We start from the raw sequence: 23,909 nt of genomic DNA, 5'->3' as shown, positions 1-23,909 counted from the left end.
AATCTGAATGAGGTGTTGCTGAAAGAAATTTTTCTTGAGTCAAAAAATCAATGGACAGAGTTGTTCGCCATCGAAGTCAGAAACTCAAAAATTTTTCACACATCCATACAAATACATTGGAAGCATGGAGGCTTCACACATCCATACAAATACAATGGAAGCATGGAGGCATTAGGAGGATATGGTGCAATGGTAACTGGGTTGATGAACCCGAGAAGCATTGGCAAAATTATCAAGGAATTCTATTTCAAGCTGCTGTGAGGCAGTGTTTCAAAACACGGATGTGGGTCTAGGCCAATGAAAATCCTAGTCGACTCGGCACCATGGTTTTAAATTTCGGTCGAAACGTTTCGTTTCGACCGAAATATTTCGGTTTCGGTAGAAAACGAAACGAAATACACATTGTTTCAGAAAAAGTACCAAACTTCGCCGAAACGTTTCGGAAATTTCGGCCGACACGTTTCGTTTCGGTGAAATTTCGGAAATTTCGGTGAAACGTTTGGTGAAGTACAAAATTTCACCCGAAATCTGAAATTTCGGTGAAATGTTTCGGAAATTTCAGAAATTTAGGAGAAACGTTTCGGAAATTTTTACAAGATTTCGTCTGAAATTTCATACCGAAACCGAAACGTTTCGGTTTCGTTGATGACCGAAACTAAAACCGAGATTTAAAACCTTGCTCGGCACGACACGGTCGAGTACTCGGTTGACTCGGTCTGTTTGGACATTTCCAATAAAATGGGACAGTTTTTGAAAATTTTCAAAATTTTAGATTTAGGTTTTTGTTTTTTCCCCTTATTTTATCATGTTTTTGGCCCTTTTTTTCATTTTACGTCCTTTTACCCCTTTAAACATATAGAAGAGATAAAAACACATAAAATGCTCACTGCATCAATAATTCTTGAAATGCTCCCAACAAGCTGACTGCTCAGCTCGACCAACGTCAACACACGCCATTAATCTGATCGGGTGATGAATCCATGCCAAAATACAAGACATTTGTGCACAATTTTTCATGCTTTTAGTTTCAAAGCATTGTAAACCAAGGGACTAAGTCTTTGCTTACGTTGAAGTATCATATTTAGATTTTATTTGTCTTTTTAGGGTTTCTTTTGTTGTGTTTTTACTTTTAGTTATAATAATTATAGTTTGCATTTCGTATGATAAATGGTTAGTTTATGATAAATGGTTAGTTTCACTGATGTTTTGCATGAAATTTGATATTAATTAGGCCCATCACGAGTCTGTATCATGTGTAAGGTAGATGTTTTAATTAGTAAAATGTGTCCTTTTATTAAATTTGGTTGATATTATGGTTTCTTATATTTTTTTAAGTACTTTTTTTAAATTTTTTCAAATTTCAAGTACTAAAAAAAAACTCTTATGATCGTAGTGTCTTTTCCTAAATGAAACATTGATCTTTCTCCCACCAGTACCGTGAAGGGTAGGGTTTCCGATGCACTTGCCAATGAGGCTTTTCAAACCCATCTAAACAAGCTTTATTTTAAGTGGGAGGATCTTCCAATGATAGGGAGGGGGGCTGTGACGGGCAATGGTTTGGGTTTGCTTAATATTCAATTAAAAGGAAGATAGCATGTTATGTAGCTTTCTTTGGTTTTCTTTGTAGTTTGAACTTAGGGAGATAGAATAGCTTCCCAAAATAACTGTGATCAGGGCTGATAAGACCATCTTCTTAGGGCGCATATCATTAACACTGGCAAACAAAACAAGTCGCACAGTTCAGAGCAACAACCTTGATTTAGTACATTTTATCTTCTGCGATTTAGAACTCCATAGCTGTCTTCACAAAATTTATAAGTTCAGGCTGTCTAATGGTGGTTACATTGTACTTTGAGTCAGATATGTGAGCACATAAAGTTGGAAATAGTTCTCAAGACTGTTGTGTTGTGCAGGGATGACTAGATCATCTCCCCACGGCGTGTATCATTAACAACTACAAACAAAACCGGTTATTAAGTTTTAGGACAATAGACTTGATTAAGTTTTAGAGTCATAGCTTGTTTTTTAGAGCATATATTTTCTCTTCCCCAGCTTAGAATTCTCTATCTAAGAGTATTGAAAATTTATGTGTTCAGGATTTCAAAAGCTGGTTGCATTGTACTTTGAGCCTTATACGTGTCATAAAGTTGGAAATAGTTCCCAAATCATCTTGACTATCAGAACCTGAGGTATTGGTCTGGCTTCCTCCAGAAAATATCCAATGGAATCCTTTTATAATCAAATTATTTGCCCGCTAATGAATGTATAAATGGTACTCTTAACTCGGTGCAAATTTCACAAGTAAAACATAACAGGAAACTATAATTTTTATGTGAACCATATTAGTAACAGCTCTCTCGTGGGTAATTATCATTCGTGTGAAAAATCTGTAAATTGTCAGCAAAGTGGTTTATTTTTTTGTTTCTTTTTTTCATCTTTTGAAAGTGAAGGGGCCTGCCTCACCCATATCTTTTCTTCAATATTTGCAGTGTTTTCCGATGGAATCACCTCCATTGATTGGCAGTACTCTTCAGGTAATTTGGTTTATTTGGCCATAGTGATGTTGGAGTTTATTGACAATGGACCTTAAATGATAATTTTCTCCCCATTATGAAGGATGGTTTTGTTGTTTACATTTTTTCTTATTTGTTGTGCATTTTGTAGAAACTAATTATAATATGTTTGAGTGGAGAAGATGACCATGATCCTTCTAAGACATCAGTGAAGGCTTCTTCTGGAGCCATTCTAGCAAGGCTCTTGGTAATGAATACCAATTATCTTGCCCATTTAACAGCAGAGCAATCCTTTTCTCTGGTCCTTCAACAAGCTGGAATTTCAATTAATCAAAATATACTTCTTTGTTTGGCTGATATCTGGCTCGAGAAGGTAAATAAGCCACAGGAAATACTATGTCAATGGTTTATCTAATGCTTCTAGCAATTTGTTTCTCTCTTTTTTTATTCCGTTGAATGATATTTAAATTTATATTGCCTGGCTAATTGCTTTGTGGCATCCGTTTTATTTTATTACCTGATATCTTATTGATTTTATTCCAAGTGTGATGATTTCTGTGTACAACCATTATATTTATGTTGCTATTGTTGAGTTTTAAACCCTAGAGTCTTTTTTTCAACCCTAGAGTTAAAATGTATGAAAACATGTTATTATTAGTGGGTGATGATATTTTCACCCCCCTTGCATTACTTGCACACCCCCCTTATAACGTGATTTGACATAAAGTTGCTCACTTTTCAAGTCAAATCAGGTTGTAAGGGCTGTGAGCACGTAATGCAGGAGTGAAAATATCATCTCCCTAATTAGTGTGTTAACCAACCCTAATAATCTACTATATTTTCACGCACTCCAAGGGTATTGTGACATTAAGGACGTGAAAGGAAAAATAAGTACTTTTGTGGTTCTGAAGATTTTTTACTATTATCTTATCCTTTTTTTTAATGGTAAGGAAATTTTCATTCAAAAAAGGCTTTACAAGAATGAATGAAGAAAGAGGAAAAAATACGAAAGTACAGAAAATAAGAGGCTAGGATAATGCAGTCAAGGGGGAGGGAATCAAAGAGATCCACCTCCGCCCTCGACACACCCTCTTGGGCCTAGTTAGCACAGATATTTGTAAATAATAAAACTAAAGACTTGGTACCTATTCATTTTAAAAAAGAGTTGGTACTTTTATTCCTATTCATGTCTACACTTATTTATGCCATTTCAACAAATGCAAATGAAGAAATTCATGAAGTAATCCAATCTAGTTATTACATGTATTGAAACACCAAAAAATTTGGGAAATTTAGGATTAAATTTACTTTTTTCGAAAATTTTAGCCGAAATTTAGGCACAAGTTTGAAATTTGTTTTTTTTTTTTTACCAAATTTTGGCCGAAATTTCGGCTCCGGCTATGTCTGAAATCGAAACCGAAATTTTAAACCTTGGCTGCAACATGGGGCACCTTCCAGCTGAGATACAGGCGCAAGATCCAAAAGCTCCTTTCATTGCAATGCTCTCCCTCAAGCTAGAACATAGATGTAAATCATACCCAGCTTTCATATTGTATATTGCAAATTGTTTCTTCCAAGGGCTCTGGTGAGCATGCCCGCTGGATGGTCCTCACTTCACACTGTAAGCATTATCTCACAAAGTTACTGGCAAGAAAAGAGAACGAAGAGTACACAGAAGAAGCCACAATAACAAATAAAAACAAAGGGAACGGAACGTCAAGGGGGGAGAAAGTCAAACGAGTCTAGAGCTTCTAACCAAACCCCATTCCTAGCAATCCTGTCCACCACGCCATTGGCGGATCTCCGGATGTGGTGAAAAGATATACGCGAATTGCCCACGATGTCGTTAATTTCATCAAAATAAGCTGTAAATCTCTAAGGGAAAATGTGAGAGCTACCTAGCCAGCAAATCACATTAAGGGAGGCCCCTTCAATCACTACTCTGTTAAGTCTTCACCTACAAGTAGTTTGAGGACATCCAGATGTGAAGGTGCCCAAAATGGTGCTGCTCCAATTTTCAGTGTTCTCAAATTCTCATCATGGAGTCTTCACTGTCCTACCACTTCCTGCACCTTTGGTGGCCAAACTGCAAATGCACTCCGTTCTACATTGATGATGCTAGAAAATGCTCTCAGGAACTGATTCATGCAATTTTAGAATATTCAATATTCTTAGAAGCTTTTCGATATGGTTGCTTTTTTTTTTTTAGTGGCTTTTCGATATGGTTCCTACTTCCTGGTAATGTGTTAGGCGGGGAAGGCAAGTAGTATTAGTGGTTCTAAAATGTTAGACTTATATTGTTCATTTGAGAAGTTGAGAACCTATTTATTTTTAGACTCTAAACTTGAATTTTTTGCTGAACTGTGCAACTTGAGAAAAATTAAATCTCCATGTTTACCTGCTTTCCAACTGTTTGTATTTATCATTTATGTTATGATATCCTTTCAAAGTCTCTGATATATGTTCTTACGTTGCTCTTGGCGACAGATTGACAATGTAACAGCCATCCATAGAAAGACATATGCATTAGCTCTTTCTATTATTTTGACCTTAAGAGTAACTGAGGTCCTTGATAAACTTGATCACATTCTAAGGTACTATTTCTCTCATAATAAATGACTTGTAATGCTAAGTACATCAGCACCACTTATTTTTAATATATGATGGCATTTACTCAAATACTTGCAGTATATGTACAAGTGTTCTTTTGGATGGAACTGAAGAAATAAATGAAGAAGATTCCAGGTGACATTTCTTACAATGCCTCAATCTCATTATATGCTTTGCTGTTTTATTTGTGGCTGTTCAATGGTTGCGATTTTCTCAAGGGAAATGATATATCCACCCCCTTTAACTTTTACTGAAAGTGAAAGAAAAGACAAATTAAAGGGGTGAAATGCGGCCATTTTTACGAAACGCTGGAAACGGGTGGAAATCTCTTTTCGCTTTTCTTAAACGTTGTAGAAATCTCGTTTCCCTTTTTCTTATATGTTGACGTGATATTCTTTCTCAACATTGATGCTAGTGGCGATACTATAAGCTCTACCGGATCTCTCAGAGACGGCACGGCTGTATTAAGTAAAGAGTTGAGAAGAAGACAGGTAAACTGCTGTATCCTGCCATTCAAAAATAGAAATGAAAAGAAAAAAGAAAAAACTGCTATATACTAGTTGTAATTGAGTAGGGTCAGTATAACTTATTTTCTTGTAATGCGATATTATTTTTCAGTCTCTTGTCAGTAAATGACAATTGGGATCTGTTTCTAGATGCCATTTTACAAGAAATTCCGAAATTGTTCTTTGCTTTCGAGCAACGGATTTAACTGCCCTAACCCTTCCACTGGGAGCTTATGAAGATACACAATTACAATGAACACATGGTTTAAAATTTCGGATTTCGACCGGGACTGAAACCGAAAGTACCTTGAATTGATGTCGGTTCCAGAGTTTGGCTGAAATTCCGAAATTTCAGTAATTTTGGCCAAATTTAAAAAAAAAAAAAAATTCCTGGAATTTCAAATTTTAGTTGAAATTTTGATTTCGGTTGAGGCCGAAACCGATACCGAAATTTTAAACCTTGAATGAACACCAATGTGGGGGATGCAAGTTTAAAGCTATATATCTTTTCTTTTTCCTGTCAGATCAGAGCTTCAGATCCGATCAAGCACTTATCATTGGAGACTTCTCTGAAGGAAAACCTTACAGCGTGTGCTGCTTTTCATGGGGAATCATCTTTCAATGCAGTCATTAGCAGGATGCATCCAGCAGCATTTGTGCAGCTACAACAAGCTTTGAAGATGGCATAGAAAACATTATATTTATACAAATTCCATCTTTGTACACTTTGGCGACTTCAATTCATGGCTGATTTTCAACAATCTTTTTTTCTCCATCACATATGATGGAATTTTATAGTGTAAGTGGAACTCCTTTCGGCTCCAACTTCAATTTTTAATACCTGTGTTTGGGAAGACAGTTACTTTGCACATTGTGACTAATATGTAGAGATGTTTTTTCAGGTGTTTTCCCAAGAGTTTTGCTCAGAAGTTTTCCAAGTTGGCTTTCCATCTGCTTCGTGTTCAGATTGTTGTAAAATTTATCCAGAGATTTCAGAATAGCTGTAATCTGTAAATATAGGGTTGAACTTCTAGAATTTGTGGTTGCAGGTCCAATCAACATACACAACAAATGAAAAAGAAAAAGAAAAACATCAGGCATATGTAATCAAGACTTGATTTTAGTTGATTGATATCAATTTTGAATGAGTGGCTATGTAATGTAGGAGCCTTAATTGCTTCCCTACAATGCTTTCTTGGAATGTATGGAATATTATCTAATATAAGTTTTCTTTTTATTTGTTATTTTTTTGGCAGTCCATTAACTGATCTCTTTAAAATACAAATCATACCCAAATTCTGTATTGCAGTAACCGCTGCAGGGATCTGGATTCTGGACATTTGAGTGTCATGTTTATGGTGTTTGATACTCTTTTTTCCTTTTTCTTTTCTTTTATGACATACCATGAAATATGTTTTAAAGTATGTCAAATGCAGCTATCTCTGGAGAGAGATTCAATGTAATTAGGAATGTCAGAGAATGAGTTTCCATATTTTCTCAAAAATATTTGCTTGTCTTTTTGTAACATAGTAGAACCTGTTTTGTGAATTTAGTTGTGTTGGTTTTTCTTGTAGAGGTCTTTTAGTTTAGACTTGGTTGATACTGAGATTGTGTCTTACTGTGAGCTTTCATATATTTTTCAAACAAAAATCTCTAGGTTAATAGTTGAGTTTGGGGAGGATGTCAGCCAATTGTATGGCTAGTTTGCTAGTTGTTGAAAATAGTATGAGTGTCTCTGTTATTGTTAGCAATAGTAGGGGTGTATCTCCTAAAGTTGGTATTAGTGTGTAATTGATTTGGCTGGATCTGCATTTTGCTATATTGGAACTTGGAAGGTATTTATTCAAACCTATACCTAGAGTTACTTTATGGTCATGTGGTGGCATGTTCCCATGTCTTTGTATGTGCTCCCAGTGTTGTGTTATATGAGTTCTATTCAGTGATTGGCTAATAGATGTTGGTGAGTTGTATCTTGGACAGTGTAATGTTTGAAGAGGATGAAGTTATTTTCTCACCAAAGTGAGCATGGTGATATGTTTCATGAGTCAACCTTATATTTGTTACAAAATTGGGATACGGTTGTTCTGTGGGTGCAAAGTTTTTTTTTTTTTAAATCTCCTTCACAAACTTATTGCCAACCATCGGAACTCTAAAGGGAGGGGAGATGGGAAACTATTTTCGGATTTTTCATTCATTCGCTACAACTAAATCCTAGAATGGTTTTTTATAAAACTCATAATTCAAATGAAAGCCAAAGATTATATGCCTAAGTTCTATCTAATCTGACTTTAATTAAAATTATGGTTTATTTCAAATAACCCCTAAAGTCTACACTTTCTAAATTATTAAAACAACTGATTTGTCTAATTAACTATAGTTATGCCATTAATGAATAAAATGACATAATGTTCCAATCTCCTTTAAATTACTATATTCTTTCCTATTAAATTGTTAGTGATTAACCCTAGAGATTGAAGTACATAACCCTAAAAGCAAATACATTCTAAGATTTTAGGAATTTTTTTTTATGTTCTGTTTGATTTGGGCTTTTCCTATACAGAGTTTTTACTCTATTTTGAATGAGCTGGATAGAAATTTGTCTTCTCAATTATTTCTCACTTGTCCTTCCATCACCTCTACCTCTTCTAACTGATCTTTTGGAATAAGAGATCAAGACAGAAATATCACTCATAGAAGCAGAGATATTTATCTCAATTCTTGTACTCAACACTTGAGAGGACATTGACCGATTCTCAACAATATAAAGCTAGAATACGTTAAAACTTCCCATTGTGCCCACAAGCAATTCAAAAAAAAAAAACCTATAGCTTTCTTGATATTTTTCCCACAATCCAAACAAATTTGCTTAGAATTTATGATGAATTGTTACCCCTAAAGTAATTGTAAAAATCTCTTGGTACAACAAATAAACTAGCAACATTATTTTTTTTCTGAATACAACTCACAGGCAGTATCCGAACACCTTAAAAAGGGCGGCTCAGTGCACAAGGCTCCTGCCATTGCAGGGTCTGGAGAGGGCTCGATGTACACAGCCTTACCCCTGCTTTGCAGAGAGGCTGTTTCCGTTACTCGAATGAGATCACCAGGTCACAACGGAGCAACCTTACCATTGAGCCAAGGCCCGCGCTCAGTGTCCAAACACCTAGTTAAATTAACCAAGACACAATCAACAATGTGTTTGAATTCCTCATTACTGCATTTTGGACCTTTCAACTCTAGGGGTTTGATCTTCCCTCCTTATCCGAACTCCATGAGATAGCATTCTTACACTTTCTCTGGGTATGAAAACATCATTCAAATAAGGATTAGTGTTACTAGATCACAAACTTGAAAATTTTGGAACCGTAAAGTTTTTTTTTGTTATTATTTAGTTGTTTATAAATTCCAAATTTGCCTCACCTACATATGCAATTGTTTTCCTTTTAACCATATAAAACTCGCAAACTCCTTTGCTTTCCCATCATCACAGAATGAAAAATAACACTTAAAAACAGGGAGAATTCTCTGGGCAAGCTTACAGCAGAACAAGTCAGCTTTGGTGTGAAGGGCAAGCAATACATAAATAAAACAAAATTGAGATAATCTCATTCTTGAGCAGCGCCATTTGATGCCTCAGTGTCCATGGGTTCGGCTTCTGCAGACTCATCTTTCGAGTCACCTTTCTTACCTGCAATCAGAGTTGGATGCACCAATAAGATCTCCCGGAAAATCTTACAAGTAATACAATTGACTTATCATGGCAGGCAAATAGAAAACAGGGTGCGCACACCTTTCTTTTTCTTTCCTCCACCTTTCTTCTTCGTCTTTGTGCCCAGAGCTAACCACGCCTTGATTTCAGGTTCATCATCAATTGACTTTGTAGGCTGCAACTCCTGCAAAGTATGGGATGTGATCCTATCTGATCCGTTCGGCATCAACAGAACTGTGAACTTGATATGAGCAACAAGGTCTCCTGAAATTAACACAATATCAACTTAATTAAAACTTGCCCACTTCCAAAACAAAATTCAACTTCTACTCTCTGAAGGGATATAAACAGTAAAAGCCAATCCACATGGTTGAGCTTTTACCATAAAATCGGGTCGGGTTCGGGTTGATTCCAATTCATTTTTTTAGCAAAAGCTCAACCCGGCCAGACCCAAATTGCATCCTTACAAGCTACGCAAAAATTTCCAGACATTCATGCATAGAACACGCAAAAGCTGCAATGACTTTATAGTTAAATTAATTGATAGGAAAAATATAACATAAAATACATTGTTATGCAAGCCCAGAAACGTACAAAGCATTGGACTTGAACTGAACGCTTACCGGGCTTTTCATGCAGAACGGGATATGGTTGCAAGAGATCGTGATTCATACACTCAACCAGTCCCAGCCGGGCTCGCTTCTCTTCCAGCGCCCTGATAAAAAAACACACAAGATTATTAAGGTAAAGATAAAATGCCAAGAATTAAAACTCCATAGGCCCTGTTTGTTTAAGAATATGCCAATTGATTGTGAATCGAAAACCAATTATAGGACTCAAATTTACGTCTAATTTTGAGTCCAATAATTGGTTTTCGACTCACAATTGGTTCGCATAATCTCAAACGAACAGGGACTAAATATTTACTTGAAGAAAGAGTGCTTGGAGCTGACAAACCTAGCAGTAAATGGCATAATAGGGAATTTCTGACTGATTTCGCTGAAGATAAACCTTGATGATTTCATTTTCAAGTGATAATTCTTGTCAACGGCTCTTTTATAGATGGTTGTTTGCCTCTCATCCAACAGTTTAGGCTGCATTTTACATCATCCATCAATACATAAGACAGGGATCAGCAATACCCCAAAACATGTACTAGTTGAACTTCCACAGCACTAGAATATCCAACATGAAATCTAATGATTTCAATTGGAGAAATATGTAGTAATGATGTTGCCCTCACCTTGCCATCGCCTGTGCTGGTTACAATATCAATGGCATAGACTTCGTTCTCCTCGAATTCAGCATCATCAACTTTCGTCTCAGGATTGGTTACACTCAGTATGACCTTGTTGCCATCAATAACAAATTGTTTAAGCTGATGACTGAGGACACCTTCAACTATTTTGCAATCGTAGGCAGCAGCAACCTTTTGAATAGCTTCTGTTACATCTTTATTCTGCCACATCCACATAAAGGGTCTGTGAGTAAATGAAAAACTAATTCCAACTTAGCAACAAAAAGAAACAGTAGCATCAAAAGGGAAAAAATGCAAGAAAGTTACATATACTGTTTTCCAAAATTAGAATAGACATCTAACAGGTGTTCATTCTAAGACTCGAAAAAAGTACAAAAAAAATACTATAATGAAATGAAGTGGTGTTTTCGACATAAATATTGGAGTTCTGTTTCTACCACAAATTGAACAGATAAATCTAACAAATGCTACGAAAGATATGAGAAATTTATTAAGTGACTTGCAAGTTAATAATCCAATCCACATATTGCCAAGATACTTCTTTTGATTGTTCCACACTTCTACCGCAGAGATCTATTTTTGTATACACTATCATATTCTTTTTTAAATCGAAAGTATGCACTCATTATTTAACGAACTCTTCATTGATTTTTTAAGAGTGTCCTATTCGTGTGAACAGTCAATGTCTTCCCATGTGAGAAGCATTCAAAAATCCCAACTAACAAATTGAATATTAAATGTAGGTATCAATAAGAATGTTGCATCAGTTTCAAGTTTACTTTAATCTGGAAATCAATCAAATATAGACATTTGAATCCCTGGCCCTCAAGTTTTGAAATGAACCATACACAAGCACATTCATTTCTGGTGTAAGCTAAATTTAATCATGGAAATCAACACTGGTCTTCAATAAATAAAGTGAAGCCCTGACTTTCATTTTTTGAAGCAAATCAATCAACTTTTCACCAGTAAAGTTACCAAAAACACAATCCTCAACTAGAGTGATTTCTTTTTTTCTTTTTTTTTGATAAGTGACATATTTCTTTAATATTCAGATAGCAATCGAGACCAAGAGTCCCAGCCTGCCATACAAAATATTAAGGTGAATTGGAACGGGCATACCTGAGACCAATTCAAAAGTAACCAAAATAACCAAAAATTACAGTAGAAACTAAGCATTCCTTTCCTCTATTCTGTAGTATGCCTTCTTTACATCTTTCATAGCAATCTTTTGAAACTATCACCTGTACCATTTTGAGACTGCGTATAATTGTAGTTCTCCTAAACAGAAACCTCTTGAAACTTCAAGGTGACTGATTCATCTGAAACTACCAAACCTGCCTCTTGAAACTCTAAAACTCCATATCTAAAGAAAACTCCATGAAGGTATAGCAAAGTTAAAATATCCAGACATGAAAACGTAAGCGAAAGAACGAATCTCTCAAGCTATGGCTATGGAAAAAGACAATTTTTGGATAACGACAGGCAATTCACAGTGCTATTAAACGATAGGTATCCTGGAAGATTGTGAAAGGGATTTACCCATTAAGGACCTACAGTCCCAAATTCTGAAACTCCATTAAAAAACCACCAGATTAGAAACAACCCTATACTATCACCAAAAGGCACTAGACTGATAGATTCACAAGCCTATGGGGAAGAGCCTCCCACGAAAGAAAACACTTTTAGTGAAGCAATCCCACAACACCTATCTTTTTCTTATAGTCCGGCCTTCAATTTTCTTAGGCTCTATTTGGTTAGCTGGGATTTTAGTGGAAGTAGTAGTCAACAAGGAGGTGACAAGGATGGGAGATGTGTAGAGTTGTCTAGAAAAGATTAGGGGAATATTGGTAGTGTGTTTGGTTGGATGTCAAAGCATGTGGAGAATGGAGGGTGTCATTAACAAAATAAATAGTAGAAGAGAGAGAAAGGGAGAGAAAAGTAATGATTACACATGACAAGACATATTCTACTCTTCTCCCCTCTAAAATCCACCAAAATGAAGGTTCTGCATTGGAAGATTAGGAGAGGGGTCAATCCCGCCACATAGGCGCCACCTAAGCAAAAAGCTAATAATAATGTCTCCTCCATGTCTAGAAGTCCAATGGAATTTGTGCTAAAATTTGACAACCAAACAACATTTGGTGTTTCATATTCCCAAGAATGCCCAGCCGTCTTCCATGTATTTTGCAACCAAACAGAGCCTTACTGAATTCTATTTTCCTTTCTCCTTCATTTCTCTATCTATTCGTTTTCTATTCTCTTCTTCTTTTTCCTTTCCTTCTCCTTTTGTCCTCTTTTTTTTTGTTTATTTTCCTCTTCCTTCTCCTTTTGTCCTTTTTCTTCTTCCCCTCTCTTTTCTCTCCTCCCTTTTTTTTCCCGAGGCTGGAAGGCCTTTCATTCAGGGTTGCTACGCTCGCCCCCCTTTTCACCATCATCCTTCTCAGGTCCAACCTCTCTTCGCTCTCTCAGATCCCTAATAGCCATAGACCGAAACAAATTTTGAGTGGCTTCTAGATCATCGTCAAAACCTATTCCAAAGACATCCCCCATAGCCAACAGCTCATCCATTTCCTCTGAGGGAACAACTTTACTTTCTTCTGATTCCAGAAAATCCATCAGCCTTGAGATCGCCTCCTGTCTTTCCACATCCATACCCATCCGATTCCGGACCTCAATGCTGACTTCCCGATCTAGGGAATCCTGGACTCCTGAGATAAGTCTACTGAAGTGCCCATCAATTTTTCCAATCGCTCAATCTTTGTTGCCTTAACTAACCTCCTCCCAACGTTGACGATGGGCTCTTCGCTCCACGTCCAGAGCTTCCTTAAAGAATGAAAGTTTATAAATTCTGACAAAAGCTTCATTCGGATCAGACTTCCCCGAAACCTTTAGAAGACAGTCCTTGTTAGCCAGAGCATTCCTCGAATTGTTTCCATTATCTCTTCCAAATTCCCATGGTAATTTCCTTAGGCGTAGGACATTCTTCGCCCGCCATTGCTTCATCATATTCCGAATCCCTAAGAAACTGCAAATCATCTACCTCGAACGTGACCGCCTTCCTCTTCTTAGATGAGGAACCAGGGTCGGACGACATGGTAGATGAGAAGGCTTTGAAGGGTTTATCAAAATCTTTAAGAAGAAGGCTAAACTTGGAAGGTAGGTTAGAGTTCTTTGGTTTTACTTTTCTCTGAAAACCCAATAAGTTTCTTTTAAATAGAGAAAGACCTCCTTTTGTAGCTAATAAATAATTCTGGAGGCACACGCCCCGCCCTTCTGACCTACTTTTTCTTTCTGAAACGGAGTGCCTTTTTTGGAGGGATTGACACGAAACCTTTTGATCTGACTATTAATATCATTCAAGACTTTTGAACTTCCTTTATTCTTTTTGCTTCTAAAAAAGCGGTTTTTAATCTTTACCGCCTTTTATACTGACAGCGAATGTAGATTGCGATAGTCAGAAATATCTTTTCTGGAGGCTTTTCCAGCGAAAATACTAGATTTAGTTTTTAATGACTTCTGACAGGGTCCTTTCCTAGGACTGACCGATTTCCCTTTCAATGATGGGGCTAAACTTTTAAGTGTATCTGCCGGGTACAGATCTGTCCAACAATTCTTTTAACTTTGATAAGACAAATTTACCCCTAGAAACCACCGGTAGAGGGCCAACCACAGGCGGATCAACCACAGGCGGTGGATCAACAGAGACATCTAAAACAGGGACCAAAGGGGCTGAATCCCCCTCAACCAAAGGATCTTTAAAGGGTATTAAAGACTCATCCACCATCTTAACTCCAACTGGATAAGCCGTGGAGTCTGCCAGAATATTTATAAAAGATGGTAAATAATTCCACAACGAAGTTAAGACCTTAACAGAAGCAAATTCCAGGAAGTGGTCATGACTGTCCGACATCTGTGTTTTCAAAACTTCTCCAAAATGCTAACCCAGAATCTCAACCGTGGAAGTGGGATATTAAAAAACCTAAGGGGTCGTTTAGATACACGGATTTTAGAAACCAGGTTTTTAGTTTGAAATCAGTGTAAAAGAGGGTTCATGATCAGGTTGATGTGTGCTGTCTTGGCAGCGTTTATTGGGTTTTAAGCAAGAAAATCAAGTTTTAAAAATCTCTCCTGCAACCTGAGATTTTGCAACCTGAGATTTCTAAAACCAGGAAAATTGGAGGATCTTCTACTCTCTTGCTGATGGAAAGAAGGGAGAGAAGTAAAAAATGAGTCAAAAACGACGATTGGTCCGCTTCTTCTCTTGTCTTTGACCCTCTTTTACACTGTTTTCAAACTAAAAACCTGGCTTCTAAAATCCGTGTATCCAAACAGCCCCTAAGTCTCACTGTTCTTGCACCAGTATTTAAGGCAGGGACCACGGTTGAAGGGAAATGAGGTATCCACCCAAAGCATCACCTCCTCGCCGTAGGATGGAGGTAGCTTGACTTTGAGACTCAAAGCAAAAAAGCACCATTGAGGGACTAATGCAGAACGGTTTGCTGGGAAGCGGCAGGGCCCATTTTCTTTTCGCCAAGGTCCAAACTTCTTCCAACAGGGGCCTGTTTCTCAAAGTACTTATCAAGCAACTTTTTAGGGTCTTCTTCCTATCATTGATCAATTCGCTTGGCATAGAAAACACGGGGGTTTTTTCATCCATTCTAGGTGTAAGGATCTCCTTGGGGTCGCCTTAGGTATCCACGACTTAAGGACCTATGCCTTTTTGTTATACTTCGGCCCCAAGCATTTTCTACAGACACGTAGTGTGCCATAGTTGTTGTAGCTGCACTTCATACACTTCCAATCACTTACACTTTGGTTTGGAGTAGTCTGCCTTCCTCGAGCAGATCCATTTCTGAAGTCAAACCTTCTTGCCACATGTCCAGATCCTCCTGGCTCCCTAACGATCGAGGAAAATATCCGAGGGGCGCCATGGTGGTCCTCTCTACTCCCCCCTTGACTTATTACAAACAAAGATCTCCGGCAACAGTTGTTAAAGAAGGCTCCAGTCGTGAAGAAAGCTCCTGAGCTGAGTATCCACTTTCTACCAGATCTAGGAAAGTTGGAGCCACCCAATCAAGGTTGGACCACAGACACACTGATTTGTGAAGGTATCCAGGCCCGATGGGGGATTTGTATGCCGGCGGTTAAAAAACTCTCGGACAGACATTCTACCCTCTTTCTCTAGGATCTCAACCAGAGAGATTTCTTCCTATGTCTACATGTATCTCTAGTACCATGCAAATATCAAAAAACATAGAATTAGTTTCAAACCAAGTGACAAGTATTCATTAGGCAAAATTGCAGATTAAGCTACATTAATGGGCATCATTTGATTGTAAGTACATCAAATTCAACCACTATATTTCACAGATTAATGGAATTCTTGACCAAAAAATCCAATATATACAAGTATCGATTTCTATAGAAAAAAAAGGAAAAAAAGAATGGGGATAAAAACTAAAAAGAATGCTTCAACAAACATACATACAAGTATCCCTTTCTATAAAACGAAAAAGGGAAAAACATGAATGGGGGTATAAAAACTAAAAAGAATGCTTCAACAAAACAACTCAACTCAACAAAGCCTTTGTCCCAACCTAGTTGGGGTCGGCTAATGCTTCAACAAAACAGACCAACTGAAAAATTGAAAGCCAATGGTAGGGTCGACCGATGAGAAACAATACTACATGATAACAAACCAACAAAAGGCAAAACGGAGAGAACAAGGCTATTATACCAATGCTCTACATATGAATATACAGAGAATAAATCATTGACTTGTTTGCTCGCAACCGGTTTCATGAAATGAAAATTGCAATTTTTTACGAGGTTGTACTTGGAGGCTTCAAAGTGAATTCCTCACTGTCAGTTATCAAGATAACATTAACACTAGATTGTATTATAAGTGGAATGGCACAGGCATCTCCGTCATGTGACCAAACATGTCAGATACACACCAATACAGCTATTAGACGTATAAGACACATCTATAATGCTATAAGGAAATACCATATTTGTTTCCCTCACTTCATTAGTTTCTTCATACCAAACTAGTATCAATGTACAGAGGACACGCCAAAATTACCACACCTAACGGTTTTTTGTTTCATTCTAGCACATGTAGACGTGTATCTGTCTGAGGAGAAGAGGCTATAGATGAAGCATCCAATCTCTTTCAGACACATTTCCCAAAATACAAGTCACAATTTCCTGAACCAGTGGGATCAACAAAAATCCTATATTATGGTATCAGGAAAATGGTGGCAAAAACAGTATTAAAAATAACATGAACAATGGAAAAATAAGCATTCCTGTGAGACTAAAAACTAAGCAAGCAACTAAAGTGATGTCACAAAAAATCGTGAGAGAAAATGTACATGAAAAGTTGAAAAGCAGTTTAAATCCAACAAAGAACAGAACAATGCCCGATGCAATACTGATAATAAGGAATAACATAAGAAATGGAAAAAAAAAAGTTCCCATGCAGCTCAAAACAGAGCAACACAGGAATTATAAAATATGAGAGGAAGAAATGTAAATGAAAAGTTAAAAACCAGTTTAAATCCAACAAATAATGGAACAACACCCTATCAGAGTAACTATGACAAAAGCCTCATTTGGAGGATAGCCCCATAGCTTCTAACAAAGATTCGTCATTTAGAGGCATAATTTCCACTCAAGAACATTATAATCAATACTCTTATCAGTACAAAATTAAAAATAGAATGAAGATTCATGAAACAAGTTTCCAATTGTGATGCAGAATAAAGACATTTACACTGAAGAAACAGTGAAAGTGTGGTGGCTTGCCGAGCAGATGGAACAAAAGGCATGTATTTCAAAGTTCAAACCAAGATCGGTAGTGAAAGAACAAGATATCGACCAAAACCACCAAATTAAAGAAGCATGCCTTTCAGTTGGAGCTATACTTCATTTAACCATTTCCAACATGGTCTGAAACAAACAAAAGGCCTGAAAGAAAAATGGAAAATTTACATGCATTTCAAACCAACATCGGTAGTTAAAGAATAATATGCCGTCCAAAACCAACAAATTAAAGAAGCATGGCTTTCAGCTGAATCGATACTTTATTGAACCATTTCCAGCATGAACAAAAACAAACATGCCAAGTAAAAAAAGTAAGTGAAAATAAAAAAGGAAAATTGATAGGACAAATAGTAACAATAAGGAATTTTCAAAATAATAATTATAATAATAATAACGATAAGACACAAGTCCCTATTAGAGTAACTATGACAAAAGCATCATTTGGACATTGATCCATAGCTTAAGACCAGTTTTCATCATTTTTGCCAAATCATGTCCACTCAAAAACTCGCCAATCAGCAGAAAGAGAAAAGGCCAAAAAAATTGGCATGAAAGGCAGCATCTATGTCAGTATGCATATATCATACAAAGGATTCTGTCAGAGAACTATGCCTTGTTTTAATAGCTAGCATCCACTCATGGGGCCTCTACTACAATTTTTACTTAACGAATGGTAAAACACCAAACCCCGATTTGATAAAACAAGACAAAGCCAGATAGTTTATTTAAACAGATAACTTCACGTGTGTATCAAACATTTTTATCACCTAAAAGGACAAAATAAGCACTGTCACTTCAACAGTTCCTTGTCATGTTTTCCCAACTATTTCCCATCCATGGATTACCTTCCAATAGAATCCAAACCCACAGTTATTCTATCAGTTGCATGTTCAAGCTTCTCCAAAGTGGGTCATTCAAACCAGCTATTAAAACAGCAACAGAAATGCATGACACTCTTATCAGAGTAACTATGACAGAAGCTTCATTTGGATGGTGATCCATAGCTTAAGATCAATGTATCATCATTTAGAGGATGCAGGTCCACATGGCCCTCGAGTTTATAGTTACTTGCACTGAAAGAAAAGACTGGTTTTCCTTCAAAAGATACTATGGTAATACCTCTATCACACAGGGTGTATGACTACCATGCAAATGGCATAACAGAAACATCACTACAAAAATCGCGTTCTGATCTGTCATTCATCTGGCATAACAAACACAAATGACTCCTTTATTTATAAGCTGTCTGCAAGATAGTACTCGAAAAGACAAATTACATCCAATGAGTTAGTTAATGAAGGTCAAAAATTAAAGACATGATGATCTATCAGAGTAACTATGACATTAGCATCATTTGGATATCAATCCATAGCCCAAGAAAAGTTATCATCATTTAGAGGAATAATGCCTTGCTAGTCTCCAATTTAAGGACAAAATGGTTTTGTAGAAGAAGCACAAAGGTGCTTTATTTAAGAAGCTACTTCCACAATTGAAATTGACAACAAAACAACTAGACGTTCCAATTTAGAAGAAAAATACGAACATCCAAAATGGAATTGACTACTGAGGAGCACTATCACCAATATGTGGCTTCTGGAATTTTAATGATGCTCTCCATAGAATCAAACAGGTTTAGTCCCCTGGAAATCAATGTGTACACCCACTTTGTTTTTGAACTTGTGTTAAAGCATTACAATCCCAACAATGAGCTGTCTTAACCTACTAAGGAAGTTTAAAGAACAGAAATGTTTATCAATAATAAAATACATATCTCTATACTTCGATGAATAACGATTGAATAATCCAGAATTTCTGGAATGGGTCTTGCAGGGTTAAAGCCACTATCTATGAAAAATTATAGAAGTTGAAGACACCGTCAAAAATAAAATGAAAAATCCTAATTTTTATTTGAGCCATATGTTCCTATTCGCAGCTAATAAATTCACCACTTCTATCCCCAATGAAACAAGCCATCCCCCCACCACCCACATCCATAGCAATATTCCAATTTTTTTCTTCATAGCAAACCAGGCGTTAAAGTCGCAGACTCCTATTATTGGAATGAGGAGAAAAAAAAGAGCGAGTTCCAATTCTCTAAAGTTATGAAGCTTGTGAGGTGTAAACAAGTAGATTCCTTCAAGATTTGAATATAATTTTCCCCCAATAGTTACAACTTGAGGAATATAATTGGGCCAGCATAATAAGTAGTACCCTATTGTCATAGATTATATCAGTTACAATTATTAATAAACGTTCATCCGTAAAAAGGAATTTGCTAGCGTCCATCGCAGATGGTCTATTGCATGTCAGATGAGCCACCTCATGAATGAAGACAAAAGCGGCAATAAAGTGAGCCTGTGTGGCTGGTCTGACATGCAACAGACCATCTGCGATGGACGCTAGCAAATCCCTTGTAAAAATCATAAAACCGTTCATATGTAAAAATCATAAAACATACACACACAAAAATTAATGGAAAGGAAATAAGTAAAAACAAAATAGTGCCCAAAATTGATTTGTAGAGACTAGCCACATGTGGTAATTTTGTTTAGCAGATCAATTAATGATTTAGCACAACGGTCAGGAAAAATTGAAATGAATGACTACCCAAGTACAAGAGACAAAAGACTCTTTCTGATGTGGAATAGAACAACCACATGCAATAATTCGGTAAGAGAATTTAGCATGAGAAAATTCAAAGAACCCAATCACAAATATGTCAAGGCCAGTTACCAATCAAAATTGTCCATTTGGATTACACTCTCGCTTCCATTCTCCAAAAAAATATAAAAATCTCTTCAAAAGTTTCCAACAAACAAAAGGGAAAAAACGAAGGCACAAAGTGCTTCTCTGAAGCCTCAAGGCTCTCCCTTCTTTTCTTTTCTTTTTTCTCTTCACAATTTTCTTCGAAGAGAAAGCATCCCAAAAAAAGTCATGCAAGTCAAGGGATAAAGAAGTCCTTTTTATGAGATTTATTTCAACTTTTCTCCGCAGTTTTGCTTTCCAACATAAATTTCCAAACATCAAAGAAATATGTCTCCATGCAACATATGTCTTGTTCGCTTAGAAATTAATTATGGGCAGTTGAAATTTGTGAAAGAGCCAAAAAGCATAAACGGTGACTAACGCATGTCAAAGCTTTGACATGCCAAAGCTTAAGCATTTAACAAGAGAATGAAAGCTTTTGCAATAATAACATTCTTTGAATTACAAAAATGCCATACATCCAGTTTCTAAGTTACTAAATTACTATAGCCCTTCATCGCCTATGGAAACACCGAAAGAGTAATTATTAATTAACTCTGCCAGAACAAAAAGGAAATCATAAAAAAGTACAACTGCCCCAAGAAAATAAAGCATGGCATCAATATGTATAAAGAAACTAAGTATGATTCATAAACACTGTTATGTAGATATCTAGGCCACCAATCAATAAGTGTAGTACCTTTCTTCCCGGCCTCACAAGCCTCAAAGCAACTTCAGCTGCAGTGTTAGCAGCTGCAATAACGTCTGCGGCCCTTCCTGTGACTGGGCCTTCCTTAAGAACATGAGTATGGGCAACAACGGCAATGAAACCATCTATATGACATCCCATATCACTTCAACCAATAAAGAAGATCAGTCTATGAATAGTCATTTACTTTAACTCAAGAAGAGAAAAAAACATAACAAGGATAAGAATAAAGCTCACATCTTCACAACATCATTTTCTTCCAAGATACTTTCATCGCTTGCGAGAGGAGAAAAATGGCATATGGTGTTGTTGACAGAAATACACGTCGGGAATGCAACGCCCCTTTCTATCTTCTTCTTAACATTCTTATACGTGTTACCAGTTTGCCTATACACAAAGAACAAATTAACCAATCGACCATAAAAATCGCATTCGTACGTACAAAAAAATCATTACAACTTAAAATAATAGAATCCAATATACCCAATTAAAATAGGCGACAAAAAAGGTTAATAGATGGCATATCAGCACTCAATTGGTTACAGCCTCTCGCCAACAATACACAAGCTAAATGTTTTAGACAATAAAAACATTCTTCAATCTCAATGACAACTACAAAATTTACAAGAAAATGAAAAAAACTTACTAATAACAACAGGGTTCAATCTCAATGACAACTATTAAATTTATAAGAAAATGAAAAACCTTACTAATAACAACCTGGATCAATCTCAATGACAACTACTAAATTTACAAGAAAATGAAAAGAAAAGCTTACTAATAAGAACATGGTTCAATCTCAATGACAACTATTAAATTAGAAAATGAAAAAACTTACTCTCTGATAAACACATCACCCTTCTCGCATATATCTACAATCTTAGCTTTCGGTTTGCATTCTGACAAGACCAATTGCAATGCCTCTGCACATTTTTGCATTATTACTCAAAAGTTATCAAAAAATCGTAAAACCAAGAAAAGAAGACCCTAAGCCCCCATTTAGATTGCAAGAAAAACATTTCTGACAGGAAAATTTTTCTCAGGAAATTTTTTTCCTTCTCACAATTTATGGTTAATTTAGAGGGGTTTCATCATCACTTGAAGAAGCTCAGTAAAAATTGAATATGATTGATTCAAGTTATCCTTTTTCATGTGTAAATAAAGTAAAAATTGAATATGATTGATTCAAGTTATCCTTTTTCAGGTGTAAATAAAGTAGGTAATTTTGGAAATAATTTTCCTTTCCAAACTTTTCCAGAAAATTCAAACAATCCAAACAAAACCCTAATCCCAAATATTGCAAAGCAAGAACTTCAAACAGTTTTATAAAGTTCAAAAAAAAAAGGTACATATAGACCCCCGTTTGGATATATTTGGATTTTATAATCCAGAATTGTAAAACCCTAGATTTTACAAGCTAAAACCTAGATTTTTTTTTTAAGCTAAAACCTTGATTTGAAATCCTAAAAACTAGATTTTAAATGCGTAAATAAGGTGTGTTACCACTCAATCTTGTAGAATTCAGATTCTCGCTCAAAAAATCTAGGTTTTAGCTTGTAAAATCGATACAGAAAGAGGCAGAGAGAGAGAGAGAGAGAAAGAGAGAGAGAATTACTGTTGAGGATTTCAGCAGCGTTTTTGTATTTATCAACCACTATAGGAGTAGAAAGATCCAACTCCTTCTCTTCCTTTGTTTCATCGTCCGACATTTTTAGGTCTACACGAAAAAGGAAGAAAAAAACTAAGAGAAACAAAAAACCAAAACGGATTCCAAAAATCAGAAAAAAAATCTCAATCCTGAAGGAGGAAAAGAGAGAAAGTTGAATTATTTTTTTACCGGAATAAGCGACAGGAGATCGAAGCTTCGAACTAAGCTAGGGTTTTTCAGTGAAGAAAGAACAATCGAGAGAGAGAGAGAGTTAGGGTTAGGGTTTTGAAATCTCTGAAGCGGAGAGAAATATTCTTCTCTGTTGTAGAGAGACTAAAGAGTGATGAGGCGATTAGGGCATCGTTTCGTTTAGTTGTGATCGTATATTTATATGTGAGTGGGGGGATTGGGAATTGGCACGTGCGAGAAACGTTGTTAGCTTATGAGAGCGTAACGGTGCACGTGTGATGGCCCTATTGAAGGTAAGTGTTACTCTTTCAGGTGCATTTGGTTGTAATACAAAAAATAGAAGGAAAATAGAAGGAAAAGAGATTCTCAGTTGTTTACTTGTCTTTTTGCCTCATGATTCGAGAGGAAAGTCGAACAATAAAAAATAGGTAAATGATATCAGCACAACCATGTTCTAATAATTGCACTGACTCATTTGAGCTTTTTGGGAGTTGTAATCCTTATAATATATATAAAATGAATCATGGCTAAGTTCTTCCTCCGTTCACCCTGTAGTCCATCCATGTCCCATTTGCATTATGACTATATTTTTAATAAGACCTTATGACACTATCTATTTTTGTTAGCCTATTTCTGTCATTTTAAGCAATGAATCCCCTTCTACAATTGTCCAAAAAAGCATTATGACAATGCTTTTGTTTTTTTCCTTCCTCCCTTCTTCCTATATTCCATCAATGTCCCATTTGCATTTAGGACTATGTTTTTCATAAGACCTTATCACATCATCTATTTTCTTAGCCTATTTAAGTCCTTTTAAGCAAGCAATGAATACCCCTCTACAATTGGTCCAAAATAGCATTATGACAATGCTTTTTTTAGTTTTTATATGATGAACCTCTCTACAATCAACCAACAAAAATGAATTTTGTGTGTCCTATCTTATGAACGATTTAGATCATCCTATTGTGTGGGCCGTACAGTACTTTTTGAAAAATAAAGTACTCTTAAGGCCTTTCATCATATCAAAACTCTTTTTGACCGTTATTTATTTTCTTTACCCTATTTCTCGCATTTGAAGCAGTAAATCACGAACTATCTTATGGACGGTTTGGATCATCCTATTGTGTGGGCCGTACAGTACTTTTTGAAAAATAGAAGACTCTTAAGGCCTTTCATCATATAAAGACTCTT

The 23,909-nt window shown here is 36.3% G+C and overlaps 2 protein-coding genes across 4 annotated transcripts in view; one reads left to right on the top strand and one right to left on the bottom strand.

The window, feature by feature from the left end:
* LOC143874966 (ARM repeat superfamily protein) overlaps positions 1-6,873 on the top strand; it is a 65,516-nt gene extending 58,643 nt beyond the window's left edge. For 2 of the 3 annotated variants that reach the window (XM_077376930.1, XM_077376929.1), the window contains 7 exons: positions 2,490-2,534; positions 2,665-2,886; positions 5,001-5,107; positions 5,202-5,258; positions 5,539-5,614; positions 6,154-6,428; positions 6,532-6,873. In XM_077376930.1, coding sequence (XP_077233045.1) covers positions 2,490-2,534; positions 2,665-2,886; positions 5,001-5,107; positions 5,202-5,258; positions 5,539-5,614; positions 6,154-6,318 — 672 coding nt within the window. In that variant the 3' untranslated portion in view covers positions 6,319-6,428; positions 6,532-6,873. Of the gene's footprint in view, positions 1-2,096; positions 2,190-2,489; positions 2,535-2,664; positions 2,887-5,000; positions 5,108-5,201; positions 5,259-5,538; positions 5,615-6,153; positions 6,429-6,531 lie in introns of those variants that run through there. The other variant, XM_077376931.1, reaches the window with a different exon arrangement.
* Positions 6,874-9,054: 2,181 nt separating this feature from the next.
* Positions 9,055-22,901, bottom strand: LOC143874950 (ERBB-3 BINDING PROTEIN 1). Its single transcript, XM_077376928.1, has 10 exons — positions 22,719-22,901; positions 22,497-22,598; positions 21,720-21,804; positions 21,119-21,268; positions 20,873-21,026; positions 10,582-10,797; positions 10,296-10,432; positions 9,962-10,053; positions 9,420-9,602; positions 9,055-9,317 (listed from the first exon to the last, which is right to left on the bottom strand). Exons 2-10 carry the CDS (start codon positions 22,588-22,590, stop codon positions 9,235-9,237), a joined length of 1,194 nt encoding a protein of 397 aa, XP_077233043.1. The 5' UTR covers positions 22,591-22,598; positions 22,719-22,901; the 3' UTR covers positions 9,055-9,234.
* Between the last annotated feature and the right edge of the window lie 1,008 nt (positions 22,902-23,909).

This window comes from Tasmannia lanceolata, unplaced genomic scaffold (assembly GCF_043159265.1).
Source record: "Tasmannia lanceolata isolate RefF3 unplaced genomic scaffold, GAP_Taslan_0.1 ptg000002l, whole genome shotgun sequence".
In the NCBI taxonomy this organism is placed as follows: domain Eukaryota; kingdom Viridiplantae; phylum Streptophyta; class Magnoliopsida; order Canellales; family Winteraceae; genus Tasmannia; species Tasmannia lanceolata.
The sequence above is the reverse complement of the archived record's forward strand: the minus strand, read 5'-3'. Positions and strand labels throughout refer to the sequence as shown.

Bases quoted from the DNA above. Each gene is read 5' to 3' on its own strand.
- LOC143874950 (XM_077376928.1), bottom strand. From the start codon at position 22,590: ATGTCGGACGATGAAACAAAGGAAGAGAAGGAGTTGGATCTTTCTACT. The intron at 10,054-10,295 runs GTTTGTCAGCTC...TTTTTTTATCAG, and splicing joins ATTATGCCATTTACTGCTAG to GGCGCTGGAAGAGAAGCGAG. The intron at 9,603-9,961 runs GTAAGCGTTCAG...TGTTAATTTCAG, and splicing joins CGTTCTGCATGAAAAGCCCG to GAGACCTTGTTGCTCATATC.